The 24869-nt window shown below is 39.0% G+C and overlaps 1 protein-coding gene across 2 annotated transcripts in view; it reads left to right on the top strand.

Moving 5' to 3' along the window:
* rimkla (ribosomal modification protein rimK-like family member A) overlaps positions 1 to 24869 on the top strand; it is a 75372-nt gene that overhangs the window by 7010 nt on the left and 43493 nt on the right. The window contains exon 2 of one of the 2 annotated variants that reach the window (XM_072586634.1): positions 128 to 344. The exons of the other annotated variant lie outside the window; for it this stretch is intronic. Within the exon in view, the coding sequence (XP_072442735.1) occupies positions 134 to 344 (211 nt within the window). The 5' untranslated portion in view covers positions 128 to 133. The remainder of the gene's footprint in view (positions 1 to 127; positions 345 to 24869) is intronic. 2 annotated transcript variants of the gene reach the window in all.

Raw genomic sequence — 24869 nt, 5'->3', positions numbered from 1 at the left:
GGCCAATTGAATGCATTTCAAGTGTCAATACTGTTACAATGTTGGAAATGCGACAGTTAGTTTGCACAGATCCCTGAAACAGCAATGAGATAAAGAACTAAATAATTTGTTTTGGGTGTTGGTTCAGCGATAAATGTTGGCCAGAACTCCCTTGCTGTTCTTCAGATTGTGGCGTGGGATCTTTTACGTCTACCTGAGAGGGACCTCGGTTTATCATTTCATCCAAAAGATGGCACCTCCCACAGTGCAACACTCCTTCAGTACTGCACTGGAGTGTCAGCCTGGTTTATGTGCTCATTTAATCCCTTGGATGGAGCTTGAATCCACAATCTTCTGGTTCAGAGGTAAGAGTTCCATGCTATCTAAAAGTGTGTCATTTTGATCAGTCATAAAAATATTTAAAGAATGATAATTAGTGTCTGAATATATTTTAGTGGAAATAAAAATTGTATTGTCAGCTAAAATGAAAAGTGATGTTGAGTCCATTTTGAACATTAAACCCCAAAATGTGCAATAGCTTGTTGTCTGAACAGTGAATCACAAAAGTTCTTAAACATGGAACTCTTCTTTGAAATATTTCAGAGATTGTGTGCCACTGTATCTAGTATATGATAATTTACTGAAGCATGGTAATCTCTGATTGGTTACAGCCAAAGTTTGGTGTAAATATGCCCACCCGTCTGTATCTTAAAATCAGACTGACAACAAACATTGTCATGTACACAAATAACTGAGTTAAACAGCACATTGTTGTTAAAGTGACGTTTTGTATGTGAATCATCTAATATTCTATGGAATTATTATGCCCAGTTTGGTTAGGATGCATAGTTCATTTCAGTGTGTACAGAAAATTGAAGTTCTGGAAAAGTAGCTATCGATTTGAGCTATGAAACAACAACTTTGATTTTTTTCATTGTTTCCTTTCTTTGAGAAGGGAATATAAATTCAGCAGTAGTTGATGGGAGGTTCTAATTGCATCAGGATTTAAGATTCAGTCAATCAAATGATCTTGCTTCATAGTTAAATTCATTTTAAGTATAAGGAATTCAGAAAGCTGAAAATGGATTTTATTTTCTCTTATTTTCATTAAGTATAATTTAACTAAGCATTTTACTGAAATTGAAACAGGTCCAGAAAACAGCACAAAATATCCAGAAAAAATTGTATCTCATGCTTGATTCTACACCATACATATTTGTCAGAAAAACTCAGCCCAAATCAAAATTATGTGAGTACTTCCATTTCAAGTCTGATCTCCAGATGGAAATCCTGGATCTCTAAAATACAGTAAATGCTAGTTTAGTTGTTTTGAGTTTATGAATATATTGTGAAGAAAACTATGCATACTAAAATACAGAGTCAACAATTTAAAACTGACTTCTATTGACGTTTTGTTCAGATTTTGCAACAACCTGTTTAGACTTTATTTTGAGAGGTGGTACTGTTTATAGTTGCGTTCTATGAATTTTCAAATCTGAGGCCTTTTTAATTGTCAAACAATTTTATGTGTGCCTAAAGCTGTCATTTTTTTTTGCAATCTAAATTGCTTTGAATTTCTTCAGACTTGTACCAGATCAATTTGTTCAAATGGCATTGTGTTTCCAAATTTTAAAATTCATGGTTTTCATTGATCTAGACAAAAATTGATGTTTCAAGTTTTTAATACCTGTGTCTTGTACTGAAAGTTTTGTTGCGAGGGGATAGATTTTTTTTTAACGTATTACTTAATAGTGTTGTAACGAGTTAATTGGTATAAAGCATTGAGATATGCAATCACTTGTTTCACGAATGAGGGCCTGAAATATGGATGCTTTTTTTTGGAGTTGGGAGGAAAAGTCTAGTAGTTGAATGACTGTGCACTGCATTGGGCATTTCTTGCATCACTATTCACTGACTTGTCTTTCTATTGTGCAGTGATGTTTGCTGCAGAGAGACCCTTCAGAACTGTGAATTTCACTTCCATGCTTTGTCTTGAGGTTTGATTTTAAACATTCTCAATATGCTTCATGAAGATGAAATGAGCTTGGCATTGCTTGTTGTAGTATTGAATTTGGGTGATGTGTGGACTTGTACTCCATGTCACCACTCGTTTTACAATGAACTGAATCATTTGTTATGATCTTCTGGTTGCTCTGAAGTAAATATATGATTAATTTCCTTTGAATTCATTATTGGGTTATCTGCAGACTTTCTATACAAGCAGGATCCAGATGTACAACCTGAGCACCAAAGCTGCACTGAAGTTAGACAGGAAGCTAACAGAAACATTGGAGGTACTGTAGCAAGATTTGAAATGAATGCTAATCTATGGATTACTTCACTCGAAGTGGAATGAGCTTGGTGCCTATGCTATGGTGCAAATATGTGCACATTTTATTGGGGTTCTGGACACGTGGAGACTTCTATCACTTGAAACTGACTTTGACAATACTGGGTCACTTCCTTTGATATTGGATCATATAGAAAGCAATGTTTCAAATACAATGTTTAGGCTACAATTATTTGATTGACCTAAACTGGGGTTGTTCTGGGGGTAGTTGGGGAAATGCTAATAATTTCCATAAGTATAGTGAACAAGGTGGCTTGAAATGGTGCTTCAATCCATTGTGGGTAAGCTACTTGGAGATATTTTTTGGAGAAACGAAGTAACGATATCCGTTTGAGAGTTTAGCTGAGACGCATGTAGAATTAAGAATTTTGAAGGAAAGGTTAGAAAGGGTGAAGTGCTCAAAGGAGGAGGTATCAGGAGTAGGGGGAAAAGTCATGTTGAAATTTGATGGTAAGCATCCTAACACCAATATGGCGGTTTAGACAGCAAGAATGTTGGACGGTGTATCAAAATAGGGAATCTGCAGTCAGGGTTGAGTTGCTAGCACTCATGAGCTGAGTTTCTGACAAAGCCATGAAGTCAGAGCAATTGTTCTCACCTTGTTAGCAAGTCAAAAGAGTATTCTGGACATCACTCCCGACTTCTCTTTTTAAATGTAGGGTTTTAAGTGGGTGTAAAAATAGAATCGTAAAATGGCTACTACACAATGTGTATCTTTTAGGCCTACAGTATCTGTGCTGGCTGTTTGCAAAATCAATTCAGCTAATGCTGCTCCCTGGCCTTTGTCCAGTCGTGCTGAAACCAATTCTTCTGATAATGATCCAAAACCTACTTGAAATCTATGATTGAATTTGTCTTCACTGCACTCTCAAGTCGTACATTTACAATCTTAACCATGCACTGTGTAAAAAAAGATTTTCCTTATGTTGCTTTTGCGTCTTTTACCAATTATTTAAACTGATGTTGTCTGGTTCTTGATTCTTCTGCCTAAGGAAGCAATTTCCCCTTCCTTACTTCATTTTTATTCCTCATGATGTGACCCCCTCTGAAATTTAGTCTCAAACTTCTGTTATTCACGATGAAGAGTCACAGCTTCTCTGATTTATATATGTAACTGAAGTTTTTCAACTTGAAATCATTCGTGAATCTTTTATGCACCCATTCTAATGCCATAATGTCTTTAATATTGTAACATTGTACAAAGTTTGCTTCCCTGCAACTTTCAGGTTATGCCCCTTCACGATTAGGATCAGAGATATGTTAGATAAAGTAAAACTCCTCAGCAACAACAAAAAAGCCTTGTGTTTTCAAAATGGTTTCACTTTAATGTTTGGGTACATTGTTCACTGTGGCTTAAAGGACAATCTGGTGAGAAATACTGAGTAAATGGGAGAAAAAGTAAAGTCTAGTTTTAATAATTCCTCCCCCCCCCGTCTCTTTTTCTCTCTCTCTCTCTCTCTCTCTCTCACTCTCTCACACACACACACACACACACTCTCTCTCTCTCTCTCTCTCTCTCTCTCTCTCTCTCTCACACACACACACACACACACACACACACACACACACACACACACACACACACACACACACACACACACCTGCTCTTGCTAGACCAATCACTCTGTTCACCTTTCAACATTTTCCTTTACACCTCCCATATTTTAACCAATCACCTGCCAATAAGTCTGCTAAATATTGTGCTGTCCCAGTTTTGTTCTAAAATGCTTCTGTAAAGTGTCATGGATGTCTTACTGCATTCAAGGTGCAATATAATTTCAAGATTTGTTCTTTGTTAAGTTCCTTGTCCTTTTCTCTGACACTCATTCTATGTGACATCATGAGACTTGAAAAGTTATGAAATCCTAAGTAAAGTCATGTTGTACTTTATTTGTGCTGCAATACCTGCACTCTTACAACATCTGATTGCATGACTGAGCATTTTTCATTTCCATTTTTATGTTAAAATGTTTTTGAAAATGACTGTTGTTTATTTATTTTAGAAACCCAAATATCTTTCTTAATAAATAGTGCAACTTCATAGAGTCATAGAGATGTACAGCATGGAAACAGACCCTTCGGTCCAACCTGTCCATGCTGACCAGATATCCCAACTCAATCTAGTCCCACCTGCCAGCACCCGGCCCATATCCCTCCAAGCCCTTCCTATTCATATACCCATCCAAATGCCTTTTAAATGTTGCAGTTGTACCAGCCTCCATCACTTCCTCTGGCAGCTCATTCCAAACACATACCACCCTCTGTGTGAAAAAGTTATTCCTTAGGTCCCTTGTATAGCTTTCCCTTCTCACCCTAAACCTATGCTCTCTAGTTCTGGACTCCCCAACCTTAGGAAAAAGACTTTGTCTATTTATCCTATCCATGCCCCTCATAATTTTGTAAACTTCTATAAGGTTACCCCTCAACCTCGGACACTCCAGGGAAAACAGCCCCAGCCTGTTCAGCCCCTCTGCAACTTGATGCAGCTTTATCTCTGCCGTCCCACTCCTCCACTGCCACCAAAGACTTTATCACTGATATTTACTACTGCTAGAACTTGGATTATGCCAACATAACTAATCAACTTAAAAATGTGAAACCAGCATCATCACAGAACTTCAGTCTTTATCTTTCTCCTAGGTACAAATCTTAGAGTAGAAAAATACAGTGTTGCTATATAAAATAGGATTAAAAGGAAAGCAGCAGTATTACTTAGTATCTGAGAATGAGTTAGAAATGAGGTAGGTATTACATTGAGGAAGAGGGTTTACATTACAGTCGAGTAAAAAAAGTTCCAAATAACAGCAACTCAGCACATGGTGCCAGGCCCAAGTCCAACAACTGAAGCCTCTAGTCCGTTCCTCACCAGCACTCAGCATCTTAAAAATATAGATTTAAAATAAAAAACCTTTGATGAGGTATCATCTAATAGTCACACAAATAAGGTCTTCATACAGAGCCAGGGTACAGTTAGTAGAATGGATAGCTGGCTGGCATTAAGACATAAAGTAGAGACTAGTCACCGAAGGTTGAAATTGGGCTCCCACAAGAATCAGTGATGTGATAGCAGTGATTTAAAATTTATATTTTTTTTGGTGACCTTGAATTCGCTGCCTACAAGGATAGTGGAAGCAGAGATGATTATATGTATTTCATATATATTCCACTTAAAGAATATAAACTTGATGTACTGTACTATTCTATGCTTAATTGACCCAAACTCAAGGAGAATAGAATATTATCAATTTGGAAACTTTTTATCATTACAGCAATTAAACTAAGACAATAATATTGAAATACTCTTCACTTTAACTTGTCACAGCGAATGGCTTAGACATTAAATGTGTAATGTTCTTCCACACCTTTGTGTCACTTTTGCAACTGATTGTCAGGTGAGAACAGCTTCAGCAATCTCCCCTTCAATTTCCTTTCCTTTATCAGCAAACATGATTTGGAAGTGCTGGTGTTAGCCCACCTGATGAAGGAGCAGTGCTGTGAAAGCTAGTGCTTCCAAATAAACCTGTTGGACTATAACCTGGTGTTGTGATTTTTAACTTGTGTTGGAGAAAATCTCTCCCAAACATCTAGTGATCAAGAGTTTCTTCTGTGGGCAGTGATAGAAGTATACTCCTGTTCTGTTTTATTCTTTTGGTACTGCTTGTAAAACCACAATGTACTACTTCACTTTTAAATCCCTTACTTACCAAATAAATTGAAGTTTAATGAAGTAAAATCAGGAGCTTCTGTAAGTTGCATTGTCAGAGTCAAGCTATTTGGGCCTTAAAGCTCATGTGATTTTATAAATTATTTTCAAACCTGTTTGGATGTTCCCATTATCTAATGGTACCAGGATTAGACAGACAAAATTTAAGGTTTTGGACTGGGGTATGGGGACATGAGGAAGAACATTTTTCTGCAACAAGTGGTAATGACCTAAATTCTCTTAATGCCTTTTAATGGTGCTATCTTAGGAACCAGTACCTAGGTACAAATCTTAGAGTAGAAAAATGTAGTGTTGCTATACAGAAGAGGATTAAAAGGAAAGCAGCAGTATTACTGAGTGGTGTTGGAAGCAGATCATCATTGATTTCAAAAGGAAATTGGATAAGCGTTTGAGGGAAATAAACTTGCAGGACTGTGGGGATGTAGCTAGAGAAGGATACTGAGTGTATTACTATCCAGAGTGTTGACTTGAATTTGATGAACCAAATGGCCTCCTTCCTAGGCTTAATGACTATAAGTAAGCTAGTGACATCCAGCTTTACTTTTAAAAATTTGTTCATGGATGTGAGTGTCACTTGTAAGGGTTGTCCATTTCTATTTCCATTTGAGAGAATTCACAGTTCTGAAGAAGAATCACTTTGAACTCAATGTTAATTCTGTTTCTTTCATCACGATACTTCCAGACCTGCTGAGTATCTGTTGCAATTAATTGTAATTCTGGTCTCCATAATCCATAGTACTTTGCTTTTGTATGCTTTTATGAAAGATATTCCAGAATGTTGATCCAGTGACTGTGAAGAAAGGATAATGTCATTTTGAGTCAGGAAAGTGTGCAGCTTGTAGAGGAACTTGCAGTAGTGATGTTTCTCATTCAACTGCTGCCCTCGACCTTCCACATGTTAGGAGTTGTACTTCGGAAGGTGATGTTGAAGGATCCTTAGTAAGTTGATGGAATTATCTTTTATACGGTACACCCTTTTGCCACTGCACAGGTGGTAGAGGCAACAAATGTTTAAACTGTGAGATAGGATGCTCATCAATTAGACTGTTTTAACCTGGATAGCATTGAGTTTCTTAAGTATTAACTGTTGGAGTGGCATTCATCCAGATAAGAGGAGAATGTTTCCTTGCACTCCAGACAATACCAGTGACACTGAGTTGACCCTCTGTCCATTCTGTGAGCTAGATTGCTTATATCCACCTCACTAACATCATTCCACTGTCCACTCATCTGCAAACAGCCATTCAATTTTCTGACCACCTTGTTGCCTTGAATCCTCCTATAGACTTTAGCTCATCAAAACTCTTATATCCCCATCCTAGCTTGTACCCAGTTCCATTCTATCGTTAGGCTATGTTCAGTAACTGACATTGATTAACAGTCTTGACAATGCTTTAAAATTCTCTTCCTTAATTTCCAATTCCTTCATGACCTTGCCCTTCCCTGTCTTTCAACCACCTCTCTGGAATCTCTAGATTCCACTATTTCTGGCCACTTGCACATCTATGAGTTTAATTCCTTCAGCATTGGTTATCCTATCTTGAGTTGCTCAGGCTCTAAACTGTGGAATGTTCTTTCTTAAATCTTTTTGCCTCTGAAAGACACTTCTGTAAATCTATTTCTTTGATCATCTGTCCTTCTGAGACTTAGTGTGAAATTTTGCATGATGTGACAGTGAAGCAGTGTGGGATGTTTTACCACAATAACAGAGCTGTACGTATGAATTGTCATAATCATTCTGCTAAGGTTGTACTGGATGGATGACTGATGGAAACTGTTGAAACATTGATAAGTTTTATGATGAAAAACATGTACTGTTGGTCCTAATATGTTTAGCAAGCAGATCTCTACCATGACACCATTTGGATATGACAAATATCCTTTCCTGGGCTACAGAGGAGAAAATTCACCCAAGATTTTTCTTCATGAATGCTGTCTGCTGACGTATTCTGGAAAGTGGTAATGTATGAGTGTCTAGTTAGGAGCAAATCAAATTGACCTGTGATGAATCTGGTGGATAAGTAGTTAATTTTATCTAAGTTCATGTATGGGATATAGCCAGTTACATTAGATCATTAGAAAATTTAGGACCTGTAAAACTAAACCCCAACATAAATTGACAGCTTTAGTAGTGTAGGAGGAAGGGTAACTCAGGCTATGAAATTATTAGTACCGGTGCTTCAGAAAGCAACAATTTGTGGGCTTGTTGTGCTGACACTAAAAGTTGTTACAAATATTTCATGCAATCTTATAACAGAATAAACCCTAAAATGAAAAGTAGATATAACTGGCAATTATGTTTAGTAATATGAATTTTAATTGGTAATTTAGAAGTTTGGGTATTGCTGCCAATGTGAGGATGAATTGGACAATCTATTTTGCTCATTTGTCAATCAGGTCGTGTTCTTGGGTGATGTTGATAATCTTGTTGCTGCAAGAGAGGAATAAGTCAATTTAATAAGAAATAGTCAAACAGTTGTATTCAAATAAGTCAAGCTGTAACATTTCTTTATTAATTTCACTGTTTTTAAACAAATTACTCTATCGTTTCATTTTTGGAATTTGGAGTAAGAAGAGGAAAATCAGCAACATGAATGCAATTTTGAAAAGCACAATTGATAGCTTTCATTTAGATCTTTTGGATCATATGAACTAAAGAAGTATTATGTTGAACTTCTGTGCAGTGTTTTAAATAACAGAATTGGACCTGCTGACATATTTAAATATAAAGAATGTATTTGATTATTTTCAGGTGCTTTGGAGCTTTTGCTGCTCAGTATACAGATTCTTTTGGCACAAGTGCAGAGTGCTTGGCTGTGTGCGCAGACGTTGTGGGGGTGGGGCTGATACTGCAGAGACTGCAGACTGAATTAATGGATCATTTTCTCCTGACATTGGAAATTCCTACCATTGTCCCTTGATATGCACAGACAAAGGCAACTCAACCACTTCCTAATTAAAATAGTTTCACTATAATCCCAGCAACATTGATGCACTGCCAGCTCCCACTACTCACTAATTTTGTCCTGTTTTGAATTTGGGTTTTTAAAATAAATGTATAGGTCTATTGACTGACAGATTGTAATCAGAAATTCTGAGAGACGCTATAGACTGTTTTCAGTGCATTCACATCACAGTTGTTCATTGTGATATAACAGTATTTCTTAGAAAATATTCAGTTAGTTTGTGGCTTTAAGCGTTTCAGAATATTCTCCAGTAATTGATATATGAAATAAAAGCAACTTCATTATTACTGCAGGTTTGTCAGCATATCGCAAGTGATGAATCCTTGACAGGGCTTTGCATTTTTTAAAGAAAGATACAGGGTATTTTCCCACCCATTGCTAAATTACATGAAGAATTAAGAATTTAAAGATGTGTCAGCCAGATTGAAGCTGCTCTTGTGTGATTTGGAGCTATCTTTTGACAAATTGGCAGGTTGTTCATGTAATGCAGTGTGTTTGTATTTCACCAATCTTGTGCAAGAATAGAAATTATATTCTTGAGCCCTAGCAGAGTGCTGTTAGGGAGGGAGTTTCAAGTATTTGACAATGAAGAAATGCCAATAAAGTTCCAACTCATGGTCTTGAATGGTAACTTTCAGGTGGTGGTCTTAATGCACTTGTTGTCTTGATCTTATGATTGACAGAGGTTGCAGGTTTAGAAGATGATGCCAAGGCTCATAAGTTGTAGATTGTATACACAAGCCTGGAAGTTTCCAGGTTTTGCTGTGTGAGGAAATTAATTGCTTCTGAGTCTGAGGAGTTATAAATGGGAGAGCACACTTTGCAGTCGTCAGCAGTTTTCCTCACTTAAGAACTTAAGTGAGGAAGCAGCTGAAGATGGTTGCACTGAAGACGTGTTATTCTGGAGAGCTAGAGAGCCATCTTGTGGTGCAGTGGTAATGTTCCTACCCCCAGACCATGAGGCCAGGGTTCAAGTCCAGCTGTTCAAGAGGTGTGTAATAACATCTGAGTAGGTTGATTAAAAAAATAGGTTGATAAAAATTTATTTTGAAGAGCTAGACTTTTGTGGCATAGTGATAGTGTCCCTACCTCAGGCCTGTGGTGTCTGTGTTCAAATCCCACCTTCTACAGAAGTATGTAATAACATTTCTAAACAGACTGGTTTAAAACAAATCTAAATTTATACCATGAAGAGCTGGACTGTTCTGGTGCAGTGATAGTGTCTCTACCTGTGAGTCAGGGGACTCACATTCAGGTCATACCTGCTCCAAAGGTGTATAATAACATCACTGAAGAGATTGGTTCCTTCGGGTAAATATTTTTAAATCAAAGGCTCTGTGATACAGTGGTGTGTCAATTCCTCTGAGTTAGAAAGGATTCAAGTCCCACCTTTAGGACATGATGTATTAACATCTCTGAATGAGTTGGTTAGAAAGATATCTACTCTGAAGAAGTAGGAGCTTTGTGGTACAGTAGTAGTATCCCTGTCTCTGCACCAGGAAGCCCGGGTTAAAGTCCCACCTGCTCCAGAGGTATGTGACAACATTACTGAAAAGGTTGACTAGAGAATTATGTATACACACTTGCACGGATCTGAGAGTATGGTAGTTTAAAATAAATTCTCCAAGAACTAAGGGGCTCTTGTGGAGCAGTGATAGTGGCCTGGAAGCTGAGCCAGGAGGCCTGGTTTCAAGTTTCACTTGCTCCAGCATCACTGAACAGATTGATTAGAAGATAACACTTTATCCTGAAGAACTCCGGGCACGTGTGATGCAGTGGTGATGCCCCTACGTCTGGGCTAGGACATTCAAGTTCAAGTTCTACCTGGTCCAGGGATAGATCAGCACACCTGTGAACAGGTTGAGAAAATATCTATCCCGAAGAATTGCCATGGTACTGTCCTGAGGTAAGATGATCAGCCTCCCAACAACTACAACCATCTTTTTTGCTAGGTTTGTCTGACCAATGGAACATTTTCCCATTGATTCCTTTTGTAACAATAAGAAGCCGTAACGAAACTAGCTAATCAAGATATTCGATAATTGATATCGAGGAGCCACTTTCACTTCATCTCTGGAATTCACTTACTTTTTCTATGTTGGGCCAACACTGTAGTTGAGATTGGATTTGAGTAGTCCTGGTGGAACCCAAAATGAATATCACTGAGAACATTATTTCCATGAGGCTGCTGCTGGAGATCACTTTCAGTGACACCTTCCAATGTTTTGTTGATGATCAATAAGGTGGTAATTGGTTGGACTGGATTTGTCCTGCTTTCTCTGGACAGAACATCAATGAATAATTTCACATTCTTTGGTCGATGTCAGTACTGGACCAGTTTATTGGGGTAATGCGAGTTCAAGAGTACTACAGTACTACAGCTATGAGATTATCAGGATCTAGAGCCTTTACTCCATCCAGTGCCTTCAATCAAGTCATAAAGTCATAATCATAGAGGTTTATAGCATGGAAACAGGCCCTCTGGCCCAACCTCTCCATGCCTCCCAGTTTCTACAATTAAGCTCGTCACATTTGCCTGCACATGGTCAGTATCCCTCCCTACCTATCCCTTCCATGTGCCTGTCCAAATGTCTTTTAAATTTTCAAAATTGTACTTTCATCCATCACTACCTCTGGCAGCCCGTTCCAAAAACTCACCACCCTCTGTGTGAAGAAATTGCCCCTCTGGACCCTTTTGTATCTCTCCCCTCCTATCTTAAAGCTATACCCTCTAGTTTGATATCGTATGGAGTGAACTGAATTGACTGAAAATATGTACCTGTAATCAAGGGACCTCAAGCGTAGGACAAGATTGATCATCTTCTCATTATTTTAGTGAAGATGGTTGCAGGTATTTCAGATTTGCCTTGTGCACTGATGTTTTGATGGTGAGTGAGGATTTATTTTGGAGCCATTTCCTGTGATTGATTGTTTAGTTTGCCAACCCAATTAATAACTGGAATTTTGATCTAAACCATTGATTTCTTTTTACACAAATATACTTTATTCATCAAATTTGTAAACAGAAACATTACACAAGCATTTCAATTGAATATTACAGGATTTTTAATCAAGTTTAACAAGTAAAATTGATCAAATCTACTGATTGTTACACCAGTTTAGCTCTGTCTGAAGCTTGCTGCTTTTACGGTTTAGTCTCGAGTTGTAATTTAAGCAGATTGGGATCTTACTTTTCAGTATGCGTGGTACTGCCCTGGCATGCTCTCATACACTGCCCATTGAGTGGGACTGGCACCTGGCTTGATTGTCATGGTGGTGTGAGGGACTTGCTGAACCATTAAATTATCATGATGTGGAGGTGCCAATGTTGGACTGGCGTGGACAAAGTTAAAAATCATGTAATACCAACAGGTTTATTTGAACAAAGAACAAAGAAAATTTACAACCCAGGAATAGGCCCTTTGGTCCTCCAAGCCTAAGCCGATCTAAACTTATCGCCCAATTCCAAAGCATCTGTATCCCTCTGCTCTGCACCTACTCATGCCTCTGTCCAGATGCACCTTAAATGAATGTACTGTGCGTGCCACTACTTCCTCTGCTGGCTAAGCATTCCAGCAACCTAGAACCCTCTGTGTAAAGTACTTGCTGCGTGTATCCCCCTTAAACTTTTCACCTCTCACCTTGAAAGCGTGACCTCTTGTTACTGAATCCCTCACCCTGGGAAAAAGCTTATGTCTGTCCATACGGTATATACCCTTCATGATTTTGTAGAACTCAATCAGGTCCCCCCTCAATCTCCTTTTTTCTCATGAAAACAATCCTAACCTACTCAACCTCTCTTCATAGCTAGCACCTTCCATACCAGGCAACATCCTCGTAAACCTTCTTCAAAGCATCCACATCCTTTTGATAATGTGGCAATCAAAACTGTACACAGTATTCTAAATGCGGCCGAACCAGTTTTGTACAATTTTAACATGACCTGCCAGCTCTTATACTCAATACCCCATCCAATGACGGCAAGCAAACCATGTGCCGCCTTGACCAATCTATCCAACTGTGCAGCCATCTTCAGGGTACAATGGACCTGCACTCCGAGATCTCTCTGCTCGTCAACTTTTCCCAAGGCTCTTCTGTTTACAGTATAGTTTGCTCTAGAATTAGACTTCCTAAAATGCATCACCTCTCATTTGCCTGGATTGAACTCCATCTACCATTTCGCTGCCCAACTCTCCAGTCTATCTATATTCTGCTGTATTCTTTGACAGTCCCCTATGCATTCTGCTACTCCACCAATCCTCGTGTCATCTGCAAACTTACTGATCAGATCAACAATGCCCTATTCCAGATCATTTATGTGTATCACAAACAACAGTGGCCCCAGCACTGATCCCTGTGGAACACCACTGGTCACTTTTCTCCATTTCGAGAAACTCCCTTTGACTACTACTACTCTGTCTTCTGTTGCTCAGCCAGTTCTTTATCCATCAAGTTAGAACACCCTGCACACCATGTGACTTCACTTTCTCCATTTGTTTACCATGGCGAACCTTATCAAACGCCTTACTAAAGTCCATGTATATGACACCTACAGACCTTCCTTCATCTATCAACTTGGTCACTTCCTCGAAGAACTCTATTAAGTTGGTAAGGCACAATCTACCCCACACAAAACCATGTTGCCTACATTGATAAGCCCATTCGTTTCCAAATATAAATAGATTTTATCCCTCAGTATCTTCTCCAGCAACTTTTCCATCACTGATGTCAGGCTCACTGGTCTGTAGTTACCTGGAATATCCCTACTACCCTCCTTGTAAAGGGGGACAACATGAGCAACCCTCCTGTCCTCCTGCACTTCACCTGTGTTTAAGGATGCTACAAAGATATCTATCAGGGCCCCAGCTATTTCCTCTCACCTCCCTCAGCAACCTGGGATAGATCCCATCCGGTCTTGGGGATTTATCCACCGTAATATCCTTTAGCCTACCCAACACATCTTCCCTCCTTACGTCAACGTGATCCAGCGTAAACAAACTTCTATCTCTAATCTCAGCATTTATCACCTCCTTTTCCTCGGTGAACACTGATGCAAAATAATAATTGAGAATCTCACCCATTTTCTCAGGTTTGACACACAACCTTCCTTCCTTATCCTTTAAGTGGACCAACCCTTTCCCTGGTTACCCTCTTGCTTCTTATATAAGAATAGAAGGCCTTGGGATTCTCTCTAATTCTGCTTAAGCTATTTCATGACCCCTTTTAGCCTGCTTGATTCCTTATTTAAGAATGGTTCTACTCTCCTGATATCCCTGTAAGGCCTGTTCGTTCTTAGCTGCCTGGACCTTATGTACACTTCGCTTTTCCTCTTGGCTAGTCGCATGGTTTCTCCTGTCATCCACAGTTCACAAATCTTGCCTTTCCTATCCCATGTTTTCAAAGGATCATGCCTATCTGCACTATTTTCAATCTATCTTTGAAAGCCTCCCACATATCAAATGTGGACTTTCCTTCAAAAGCTGTGTCCAATTCACATTTCCCAGCTCCTGCCTAATTTTGATATAATTGGCCTTGGCCCAGTTTAGTACCCGTCCCTTAGGACCACACTCATCTTTGTCTGCGAGTATTCTAAAACTTGTAGAATTGTGGTCACTATTCCCAAAGAAATCCCCCACTGCAACTTCTACCACCTGGCCTGACTCATTTCCCCAACACTAGGTCCAATATGGCCTCTTCCCTTGTCGGACTATTGATATACTGCTGTAGAAAGCTTTCCTGGACGCTCCTTACAAATTCTGACCCATTCAGACCTTTGAAACTAAGTGTATCCCAGTCAATGTTGGGACAATTAAAATCTCCCATTACCACCACCCTGTTGCCTCTACATTGTTCCATAATCTGTTTACCTATTTGTTCTTCTATCTCACGCTCACTGTTGGGAGGGCTGTAGTACAGCCCCACCAATGTAACTGCACCCTTCTTATTTCTCAGCTCCACCTATAGCGCCTCACTGCTCAAGCCCTTCATAGTGTCCTCCTTTAGCACAGCCCTGATATCATCCCTGACCAGCAATGCAACTCCTCTCCCATTTTTACTCCCTCCCTGTCCTGTCTGAAGCATCTATATCCTGGAACATTTAGTTGTCAATCAAGCTGTTCCTTCACCCAAGCCTCTGATTGCAAAACGTCATATTCCCAGGCACCAATCCAAGCCCTCAGTTCATCTGCCTTACCCACTGTACTCCTTGCATTCAAGTATATGCACTTCAGGCCGCCAGTTCTTCTGCGTTCGTCTGCTCTCTGCCTCTTCTTCCCCTTGGTAATGCTAACTTTGTGATTCTTACCTTCTCCGGTTTCCACCTCACTGTTGAGTCGTCTTCTCTTCTGGTTCCCAGCTCCCCGCCACATTTAGTTTAAAACCTCTTCAACAGCAGTAGCAAAAACTCCCCCAAGGACATTAGTTCCAGAATGGTTCAGGTGTGGACCATCCAATTTGTAATAGTCCCACCTTCCCCAGAACCAGTCCCAATGTCCCACAAATTTGAACCCCTCCCTCCTATGCCATCCCTCAAGCCACGTGCTCATCCTGCCTATTCTTTCATTTTTACCCTGGCTAGCATGTGGCACTGGTAACAATCCTGAGATCACTACCTTTGAGGTTCTCCTCTTTGACTTCTCTCCTAGCTCCCTGAATTCTGCTTTCAGGACCTCATCTCATTTTTCACTTGTATCATTGGTGCCAATTTGCACCACAACAACTGGCTGTTTACTGTCCCCTTTCATCTGCAGCCGATCGGTGACATCCCTGACCTGAGCACCCGGGAGGCTACAAACCATCTGGGAGTCTCGTTTTCGGCCACAGAACTGCCTGTCTACTTGCTTTACAATAGAATCCCCTATGACTATGACCCTGTGAGTCTTTTTCCCACTGTTCTGAACAGCAGTGCCCACCACAGTGCCATGATCCTGGCAACTGCTGCCCTGCCCTGGTGAGCATCTCCCCCAACAGTATCCAAAATGGTATATCTGTATATCTGTTTTGGAGGGAGATAGCCACAGGGGACATCTGCACTGCCTTCCTACTCTTTCTCTGTCTTTTGGTCACCCATTCACTGTCTCCCTCAGCAATCCTAATCTGCTGTGTGATCAATTCACTAAACGTGCTATCCACGACGTCCTCAACATTGTGGATGTTCCACAGTGAGTCCATCTGCAGCTCCCAGGGCCATCATGTAGTCAAACAAGAGCTGCAGCTGGACACACATCTTGCAAGTATAAGAGTCAGGGACGTCAGCCACTTCCCTGAGCTCCCGCATCAGCTACCTGATGAAGGAGCAGCGCTCCAAAAGCTAGTGCTTCCAGGTAAACATGTTGGACTATAATCTGGTATTGTGATTTTTAACATTAAATTATTGGTTGTGGTTGAAAGCAGACCTACTGCTGCTGATGGCCTACAGCTCCTCATTGCCCAGTTTTAAGCTGTTAGATTTTGTCTGAATATGTTTAATATAATGGAGGGTGGCATCTGTGTGAAGGTGAGGCTTTATCTCCACAAATGTTGAGTTGACTACAAACACAGTGGTGATAATGGAGGAGTCTGGGGCATTGAATGTGAGGCATAATTTGGTGAGAATGTTCTTCTCCTTTCAGTGCCTAATGTTCACTTATACATGCCAATACAAAAGAAATGAATATTTCAAAGTTGAACAGTATGACTACTCAGGGGCTCAAAAGTTTATCTTATTAGTGACTGAACTCATTCTGTTGGAAGAGATGATACTGGTTATAAATTTTAGCCTTGGTTAAGGTGTTGGTGCCTATTAACTGTCCAGCAAGCCCAGTTGGAATTGGCATTGCTGCTCATCAGACAAAAATTTCAAAATGAGCTAATTAATTTGTTTTGTTCATGGGGTTAAATTAATTTCTCACTTAACCCCTTTTTTTAGAATGAGGGTGCAGTTTATCCTTAATATTGGTGACAGAGCTGCATGTTAATTGTGCAGTGTTTATAATTTGACATTCAAAGATCAATTTTTGAGGATTTTCCTACAGAAAGTAAGTTCCTTTCATAATGGCATTAAATATTTGGTATTGATAGCTGATGGCGAAATCTTTACAAATCAATTCATTAGAGCTTGATGAGATCAGTAAATTGGAATATTATTTAAAATATATTTCTTAGTAAGACGTGAGATGTATTTCGAGCACCTGTGTCTTGAGAAGAGCTAAATATCACGTGGTCCCTAATCAATTGAGAAGCAAGCTTCCCAAATGGAATTGAGTCTAAATCTCTCATTTGGGTCTGCTACAAATAAGTATTTGGGGTCAATGATATCAGCCAATTAAGTGATCAAGCCATCTGTTCCTTATGCTTCTACTCTGAACGACGAGCTTGGTGGCAAATATTAGGGCCAATCTTGAACATGTTAACATATTCTTTATATCACACTGAAGGAAAGTTGAATTAACTCTAGGTAAATGGTATTTTGTTATTGCATTAGTTGACTGAACTCAACTTATAAAGTGCAAAAAGCACTAAATTAGTTATGGGTCACCCTACTTGTCCTGGAGACATCTGCAACAATTAAAAAAAAAATCAGTAGAATGTTAAATTATGTAGCCAGAGTATAGGATGACCCCTGTATCCACTGAATCGTTTTCTGCGCTTTCACTTATGTGTGGTTTACCACGGCGGGAACATTCCAGCACCAGGGACAGGGGGCTGCTGGGCAGATACGTTTCTAATTTAAATGAATGGGTTCACTCCGCTTCACTCTGGACCTCCGTGATAGGTCCTGGAATGTATAGGGGTATAGGGGGATTACTGTATTACATCCATGTTAGGTAACTGAGCTGTATTGCAGTCTGGTTAGCATTTTTACCAAGAGTACTGCATTTTGTTCTGGTTGCTATTAAGTAAATGTGGCATTTGAGTACAAGCAACAGTGCAGAGAACAACCATGAGATTGATCCCAAATGAGCATGAACTGAGTTTTGAAAAAGTCAAGAGACTTGCCATTTTAGTTTGCAATGGAATAATCTGTGATGTGATCTAATATGGTATTTTTAGATATTTACCGAAGATGAGATCAGTAAATTGGAATATTATTTAAAATATATTTCTTAGTAAGATGTGAGATGCATTTCGAGCACCTGTGTATAAATTTATGATTCAAATTCATGTGAAGCATGAACAAATATATAGAATAAAAATCCAGCTAAAGTAGTAAGCATAGAAAAAAACTTGGGATAAACAATCAGTTGCTGAAATGCTAGAGCTGTAGAATCACCACTGATGTCTCATTTGTTGACCAGTCAATTTTTTAACTAAATTAATTTTATTTCAGTTTTAAAACAGATCTGTTAGTGCACTATGTTTGTAATCATAGAATTCCTACAGCGTGGAAACAGGCCATTTGATTAGATTAGATTAGATTTGGCCCAACAAGTCCACACCAACTCTCCGAAGATCATCCCACCCAGACTTTTACCCCCTTACCCTGTAACCCTGCATTTTCCATGGCTAATCCACCCAATTTACACATCCCATGACACTATGGCAATTTAGCATGGCCAATCCACCTAACCTGCACATCTTTGGATTGTTGGAGGAAACCCACGCAGACACTAGGAGAATGTGCAAACTCCACAGAGACAGTTGCCCGAGGCTGGAATTGAATCTGGATCCCTGGCAGCAGTGCTAACTACTGAGCCACCACGCAGTCCCAACCACTGAGCCACTGTGCATCCCTTGTCCAAAATGTCAATATCTATCTCATGCCTCTGTATTAGACATCCATTACGTAGCACTGCCATTACCTACACATTTTGTTATTTCTTATTTCCCTTTCAGATGTTTTCTTCCCTTTTCCTGGTTTCTTGAAGGCATTAACTCCTTATAGCTATACAGAGGTAGATAATTCCTTTGGTACCTTTCCAAATGAACATTCTTCCAGTGAATTTACAGTGGGCTTGTTCTGTACCAATACCATGTACAAACTATCTGCACGTGTATCTTTTCTATCAGGAATGTCGAGATAGTGATCAGGATGAAGTGTTTCATTTTGTTGCATTGTGAGGAGTGAATCAACTTCACTTATTTTAAACCCCTTAATTGTTTGCAACAAAGATAGAGTCATACATCATGGAAACAGACTCTTTGGTCCAACTCGTCCACACTGATCATGTTTCCAAGCTAAACTCCTGTTTCCAAACAGGATACACCTGCCTGTGTTTGATCCATATCCTTCCAAACCTTTCCTATTCATGTATTTATCTAAATGCCTTTTAAATGTTCTAACTATACCTGTATGCAAACCTTTCCTCTGGCATTTCATTCCATACACTGACCACTCTCTGTTCTTTAACTTCTTTTTACTTGGCAGCTATCTCTCCTTACCATTAAAATGTAATTTACTACTCCACTGGCATCAAAATTAAGGAGCCAAAAACAATGCTTTTTTAAGTAAAAAAAGGCTAATTTTTTTCCACACCACCTCAAACACATACAGGTAAAATGTTCTAAAAAGATGGATTGTACATGTTTAATACAAAAAAGGATGATAAAGGAATATTGTAATTTAAAAATCCATAAAGTCCTTGAGATGGTAGCTTTAACTTGAGACTGCTGTCATTTAATTGATAAGCTTGTACCCTCAAAATATTGTAGATATTTTTCATGTTTTTGGTAAATGGATGTCTCTCCAATTTGCTTTGTCTTTTGGTGTTGGCTTTTGCAGAGGTTGAGAGAGAAAACAAGGCAAGAATCTTCCAGTTCTTCTCTAACAAATGTAATTTTCCTTCTGATCTGCCAAAGGAGCTGCTTGAAATTCTGTTCATTTGTGTATCCCATGTTTGGTTTAATTGTTCATTCAAGCTGGATAATTTTGCAGGTGAATCTTTCATCCCTCAATCTGTGAAGCTCACTGAAGATGTTACCTAGTATGGTGATGAAATGTCTGAAAACTAACCTTCCAGCTCAGTTGGTCAGCTAATGGCTGTGGCCATTCTAAGTCAGTGGCTTTTCATGTAGAAACCATTGTAGTCCACAGAGGTCCCAAGCATTAAAGATCTTATGATAGAAGTGGAATATTGTTGGTCTATGTTTAACTACTAACATAACTATTGACCTAAAAGTTGTGTCCTGGTGAAATCAACTAAATTGAACCAGATCAGGAATCAAAATACCGACTCTTCTCTGTATGCATAATGCTTCCCAGACACAGAATTTAACCATTGGCCTCATTGAGTAAACTTCTTGGGGAAAAATAGTGATATTTGTAGTTGTGATTCATCACAAGTTACCAATTGAAAGTAGCAGCCTATATAGCACTATTCTTTCAAGTTGCACTTGGCTTCAGATTGCACTTGGCAAACCCAATAAAAAGATCCATTTCATTGTGTGTATACTTACTGGAGTAATAAGGATGTACAGAAGCTAAAGGCACAACTTTACAGCTGAAGTTTTTATTTGCAAACAAATTGGTTAGTTTAGCTCATGATAAATTTTCTGACTACTTATGTGCTAGAACAATCCTGAATAACAACTCTTGAAACTTTGTCACAGCAACCAGTTTAAGTCATGAAATCATTACTGATAGTTTTAATCAGTTTCTTTTAAATGACATTCATTTTTGAGTAGCATCCATCCACAATGTCCAGAAAAACTTTGTCTGTTTGCCTGGTTTGTATTATTACTTTCATATTGCTGGGCCTGTTTCCTGGTGATATATAATATTTAATGTCAGATGTATTCAGGAAACTAAAAAAAAAGTCTGTACACACTTGCTATTGCTGGAAAATTCTTTGGCATGTCTACTCTATATTTTTATTCCCAGGGAATATTGCCTCAATTCAGATGTCACAACAGCTGTTTAAGAAATACTTCTTGAATTCTTCAGCTAATTCTTTTGGACATCAGACGAATATTTTGCAGAAGTGTACCAAGTAAAATATGAAAGAAACCATTTTTATTAAAGCAGAATTTAAAATGAGCTTGTGTTTCCTCATATTTCATCTGAAGTTTACAATTTTTAATTCTCATTTTTTTTCGATGAAAAAATGCCCTGAAAGGAAGAGAGAACAGTGACTATATTCCAAAAATACTTTATTCGCAGTGGAGCACCTTGAGGTATCTGGTGTTGGGAGTGCTATATGCAATTCAAGACTTTCTAATTGAATACAATGATTTTTGGTTTTGTCACCAAGTGCCGCCATCAAACTTGATCCTGTCAAGTATGGCAGAGCTAAATGCAAGGATAGGTATTTCAAGAACAATCTACTTGAACCAAGCCTAAGCTGATCATCTATTAATATGATGCTTTCTGACTTTCTATCCAGCTATCCCGTTAACCTTTTGAGAAAAAGAAAATCATTTTGTGGTTTAGGTATGAATGCCATATGTGACTAGATTGAAATCGCCCAAATAAATGATGAAACTGAGTTAGAGAGGTGGAGAAGTTTAGAAAAGGGAATTCCAAGCTGAAGACGTAGTCATCAGTGGTGAAGCAAATTTAATCAGCAATGCTCAAGAGACCAGAGTTGGAGCATCACAGTGTATTGGAGTTTTGAAGGGTTGGGGGTGATTAAATATAGGGAGGGTAAGTTTATGGAAGAACTTGAAAATAGGTATGAGAGTTTTAAAATGGAAGTGAATCTTAACTGGGCACAATTGTACGACCAAGAACTGAAGGGTGTTGAGTGAACAAAACATGTTAGGAAAACATCAGAGTTTGGACAACCTCAAATCTGCAAAGGGTAAAATGTGAGAAGTCAGACAGGGAGGGAAATAATCAAATAGAGATAACAAGGATATAGATGAGGGTTTCAGCAGCAGATGAGTCGAGTAGAGGGAGTTGGGAGATACTAGAGGTAATGGTATGAATAGGAGGAAAATACATTGCATGTAATTTGTTTTTAGCCACAATTATATAAAAATGGTACCAGTTGAGTACCATTGTTGAGGAGAAGAACTGGAGGAGAATGGTCTGATCACAGAACCATAAGAGTTAGGAACAGGAGTATATCATTCAGCTGCTCCAGCCTACTCCGCTGTTCAACAGGATCATGGCTGATCTGACATTTCCAGCCTCCACTTTTTCCTGCCTTTGCCTTGTAACCATTGATTTCCCCTACAGATCAAGAATCTTATTTGTCGCAGCTTTAAGTATGCAGAAGGACTCTGCTCCCACACCTCTCTGTGACAAAAAGCTCCAAAGCCACTCAACCCTCTGAGAAAAGAAATTCCTCCTTAACTCAGTCTGACATCGGCACTTCTTCATTCTGAAACTATCCCTTCTGGTCATAGACTCTCCGATGAGGGGAAATATCCTCTCAGCATTTACTATGTCCAGCCCCTTATTATACATTTCAATGAGGTCACCTCTCATTCTTCTAAATTCCAATGAATAGGGCCCCAACCTGTTTAGCCTTTACTCATAAGCCAATTCCTCCATTCCAGTGATCATCCTAGTGAACCTTCATGGAGCTGCCTCCAATGAAATAATGCCATTCCTTAAATTAGGGGTCCAAAACTGCTGTCTGCTTCAGATGTGGTCTTGCCAGCATCTTGTACAGTTGTAGTGTTTTGACACAGCAGTGAACCCTTCTGTTAATAAAACTAAACACCCAGAAAAGTTCACCTCGCCTCGTAATCTGTTAAAATATGAGTGACAGAGAGCTCCCAAATTCCATTATTTAAAGAAAATAATATCAATTTATTCTTTAACGCTGAAAGTGAACATTAAACAACTATTCACAACTGTAAGCTCCCCTTTCTTTTTACTGCTTATTACCTGCCTCCAACTCTGTAACAATATAACGTTCTAATACAACACTTATTAAAATTGTATCAACTTAATTTCAAAACCATACAACGGCTGTTGTTGTCGGTGTCTGTCTTCTTCTAGTTGAAGATCTCCCTCTGTCATCTTTCTTTTTACTGTGAAGATGTTTCATATGAAACGGTAGCTTTTGATAGTGTGTTTCAATGGCATTTACACTGTCTGATTTTTAAAATGCCTCCCCTTTTTTAATATCCCCAACATCGGATCATCTCATTGTTTTGATGTTGGCAAAACGATAAATTTAAACTCGATTGGGTTTTAGTATCCTGGGGAATAATTTAAACTGTTAAATTCAAATTGTTGTCAATACAGAAACCAACTCTGATATCCATTTCACAGCCAACTGTTACATGTTTTCAATTTTCCAGTACACTCTGACACTGCTCTTGTAAGCTCTCTCTGCAGAACAGCATTCACACTCTCTTAAAGGTACAGTACACACCTTCAACGTCATAACAGGAGTAAGAATTTCCGATTACCTGCTGCACTTTATTCCTTTGTGTTGCAGCTTTTCTCCATTTAAATAATAGTCTGTTCTTTTGTTCTCCCTTCCAAAATGAACAACTTTTTGTTCTCCCACATTATATTCCATTTATCAACTTGCTGCCCAGTTACTTGACATTTCAATATCTCTCAAACTATTTATATCTCTTGCACAACTTGCCTTTCCACCTATTTTTGTCATCTCCAGATTTTGCTACAGTACAATCACTTCTTCCTCTAAATCGTTAATATATTTTTTGTCCCAGCACTAATCCCTGTTGAATCCTACTGGTTACCAACCTGAAAAAGAGCCACTATTTCCCTGCCCATTAGCTACTTCTCTATCCATGTCAATATACTACCTCCAATACCATGGGCCCTTATCTTATGGCCTAACCGTTGGTGAGTTATCTTGTTGAGTGCTTTCTGGAAGTTCAAATGCAACACACTTTGTTGTTCCCCTCCAGCCAATAGGACAAGATCTGAGGATTCACCTTTTGTCACAGTCACACAAGGTGTTAAAAAGAGCCATCTCAAACCCTCTGCTCCATAATTTTATTTCATTTATTTTATTTTTTAAAAATATGTTTTTCACTTCTGTACCTCTTATTTCTTGATTGTCTCTCTTTCTCTCGCTCCCCACTCTCTCATCACCTTTTTCCTCTCCTGTTCCCCCTTTGCTACCCCTCTTCCCCTGTTTTCCATTTTGCCTCTACTTCACCCCCCCAATCCCCCATATATTTTGTCACATCGCACTGGTTTCAGCCTTGGTCATTCACAGATCCTAATCTCCCTATAGTCTCTCTATGCACTGTCATTATCACCTCTTTATTGCTACCTTTGCTTCTGGAGCCTTGACTCGCCTTCTCTCAGCCTAGTATAAATACCTCCCTATTTCTTCCTTTTGTTTTTAGCTTTGACAAAGGGTCAGTTAGACTCAAAACGTCAGCTCTTTTCTCTCCTTACAGATGCTGCCAGACCTGCTGAGATTTTCCAGCATTTTTCTCTCTTTGGGTTAAAAAGAGCCATTTCATTACTCTGGTGGGCCAGAAACTTGATTGGAGGGATTCAAACATGAATCTCCAGGAAAGGATCTCCAGTATTTGAGAAACACCAATTCATTAATTTTGGAAAGAAAACGGAAGCCGGGGCTGAAACAACAGTTTCCAAGAATACTGAATTTTTTTATTGAGTGGGAAGATGCTGAGAGTTGGGGACAGAACCTGAGGAGGGAGAACTGTTAACAGAATCACCTGTCATAGGGTCCAGGAAAGGAAATTGGATTGTCAGTAGTTTTTTGGGAATATAGTTTAAATTCCCATGAGATTCCACCTCCTGTGTATATAATTGAGAACATACAAAGTAGAATCTCATGGATAAGATGAATTTAGAAAGAGCAAAAGAGAAGATTAGAGAGAAACTAGAGTAAGATGTAAGCTTAGGGCAATGCCATGGCGAGTCAGCAGGAAGTTTGATTTGGTGGGTTAAGAGGCAGGGAGTAAATGACTTTGTAACTTCTAATTAATAGTATCAACATCATTAATGTTTTGTTGATAGATGTAT

This window comes from Chiloscyllium punctatum, chromosome 16 (genome assembly GCF_047496795.1).
Source record: "Chiloscyllium punctatum isolate Juve2018m chromosome 16, sChiPun1.3, whole genome shotgun sequence".
Lineage (NCBI taxonomy): Eukaryota > Metazoa > Chordata > Chondrichthyes > Orectolobiformes > Hemiscylliidae > Chiloscyllium > Chiloscyllium punctatum.
This window is presented reverse-complemented; position numbering and strand designations above follow the sequence as displayed.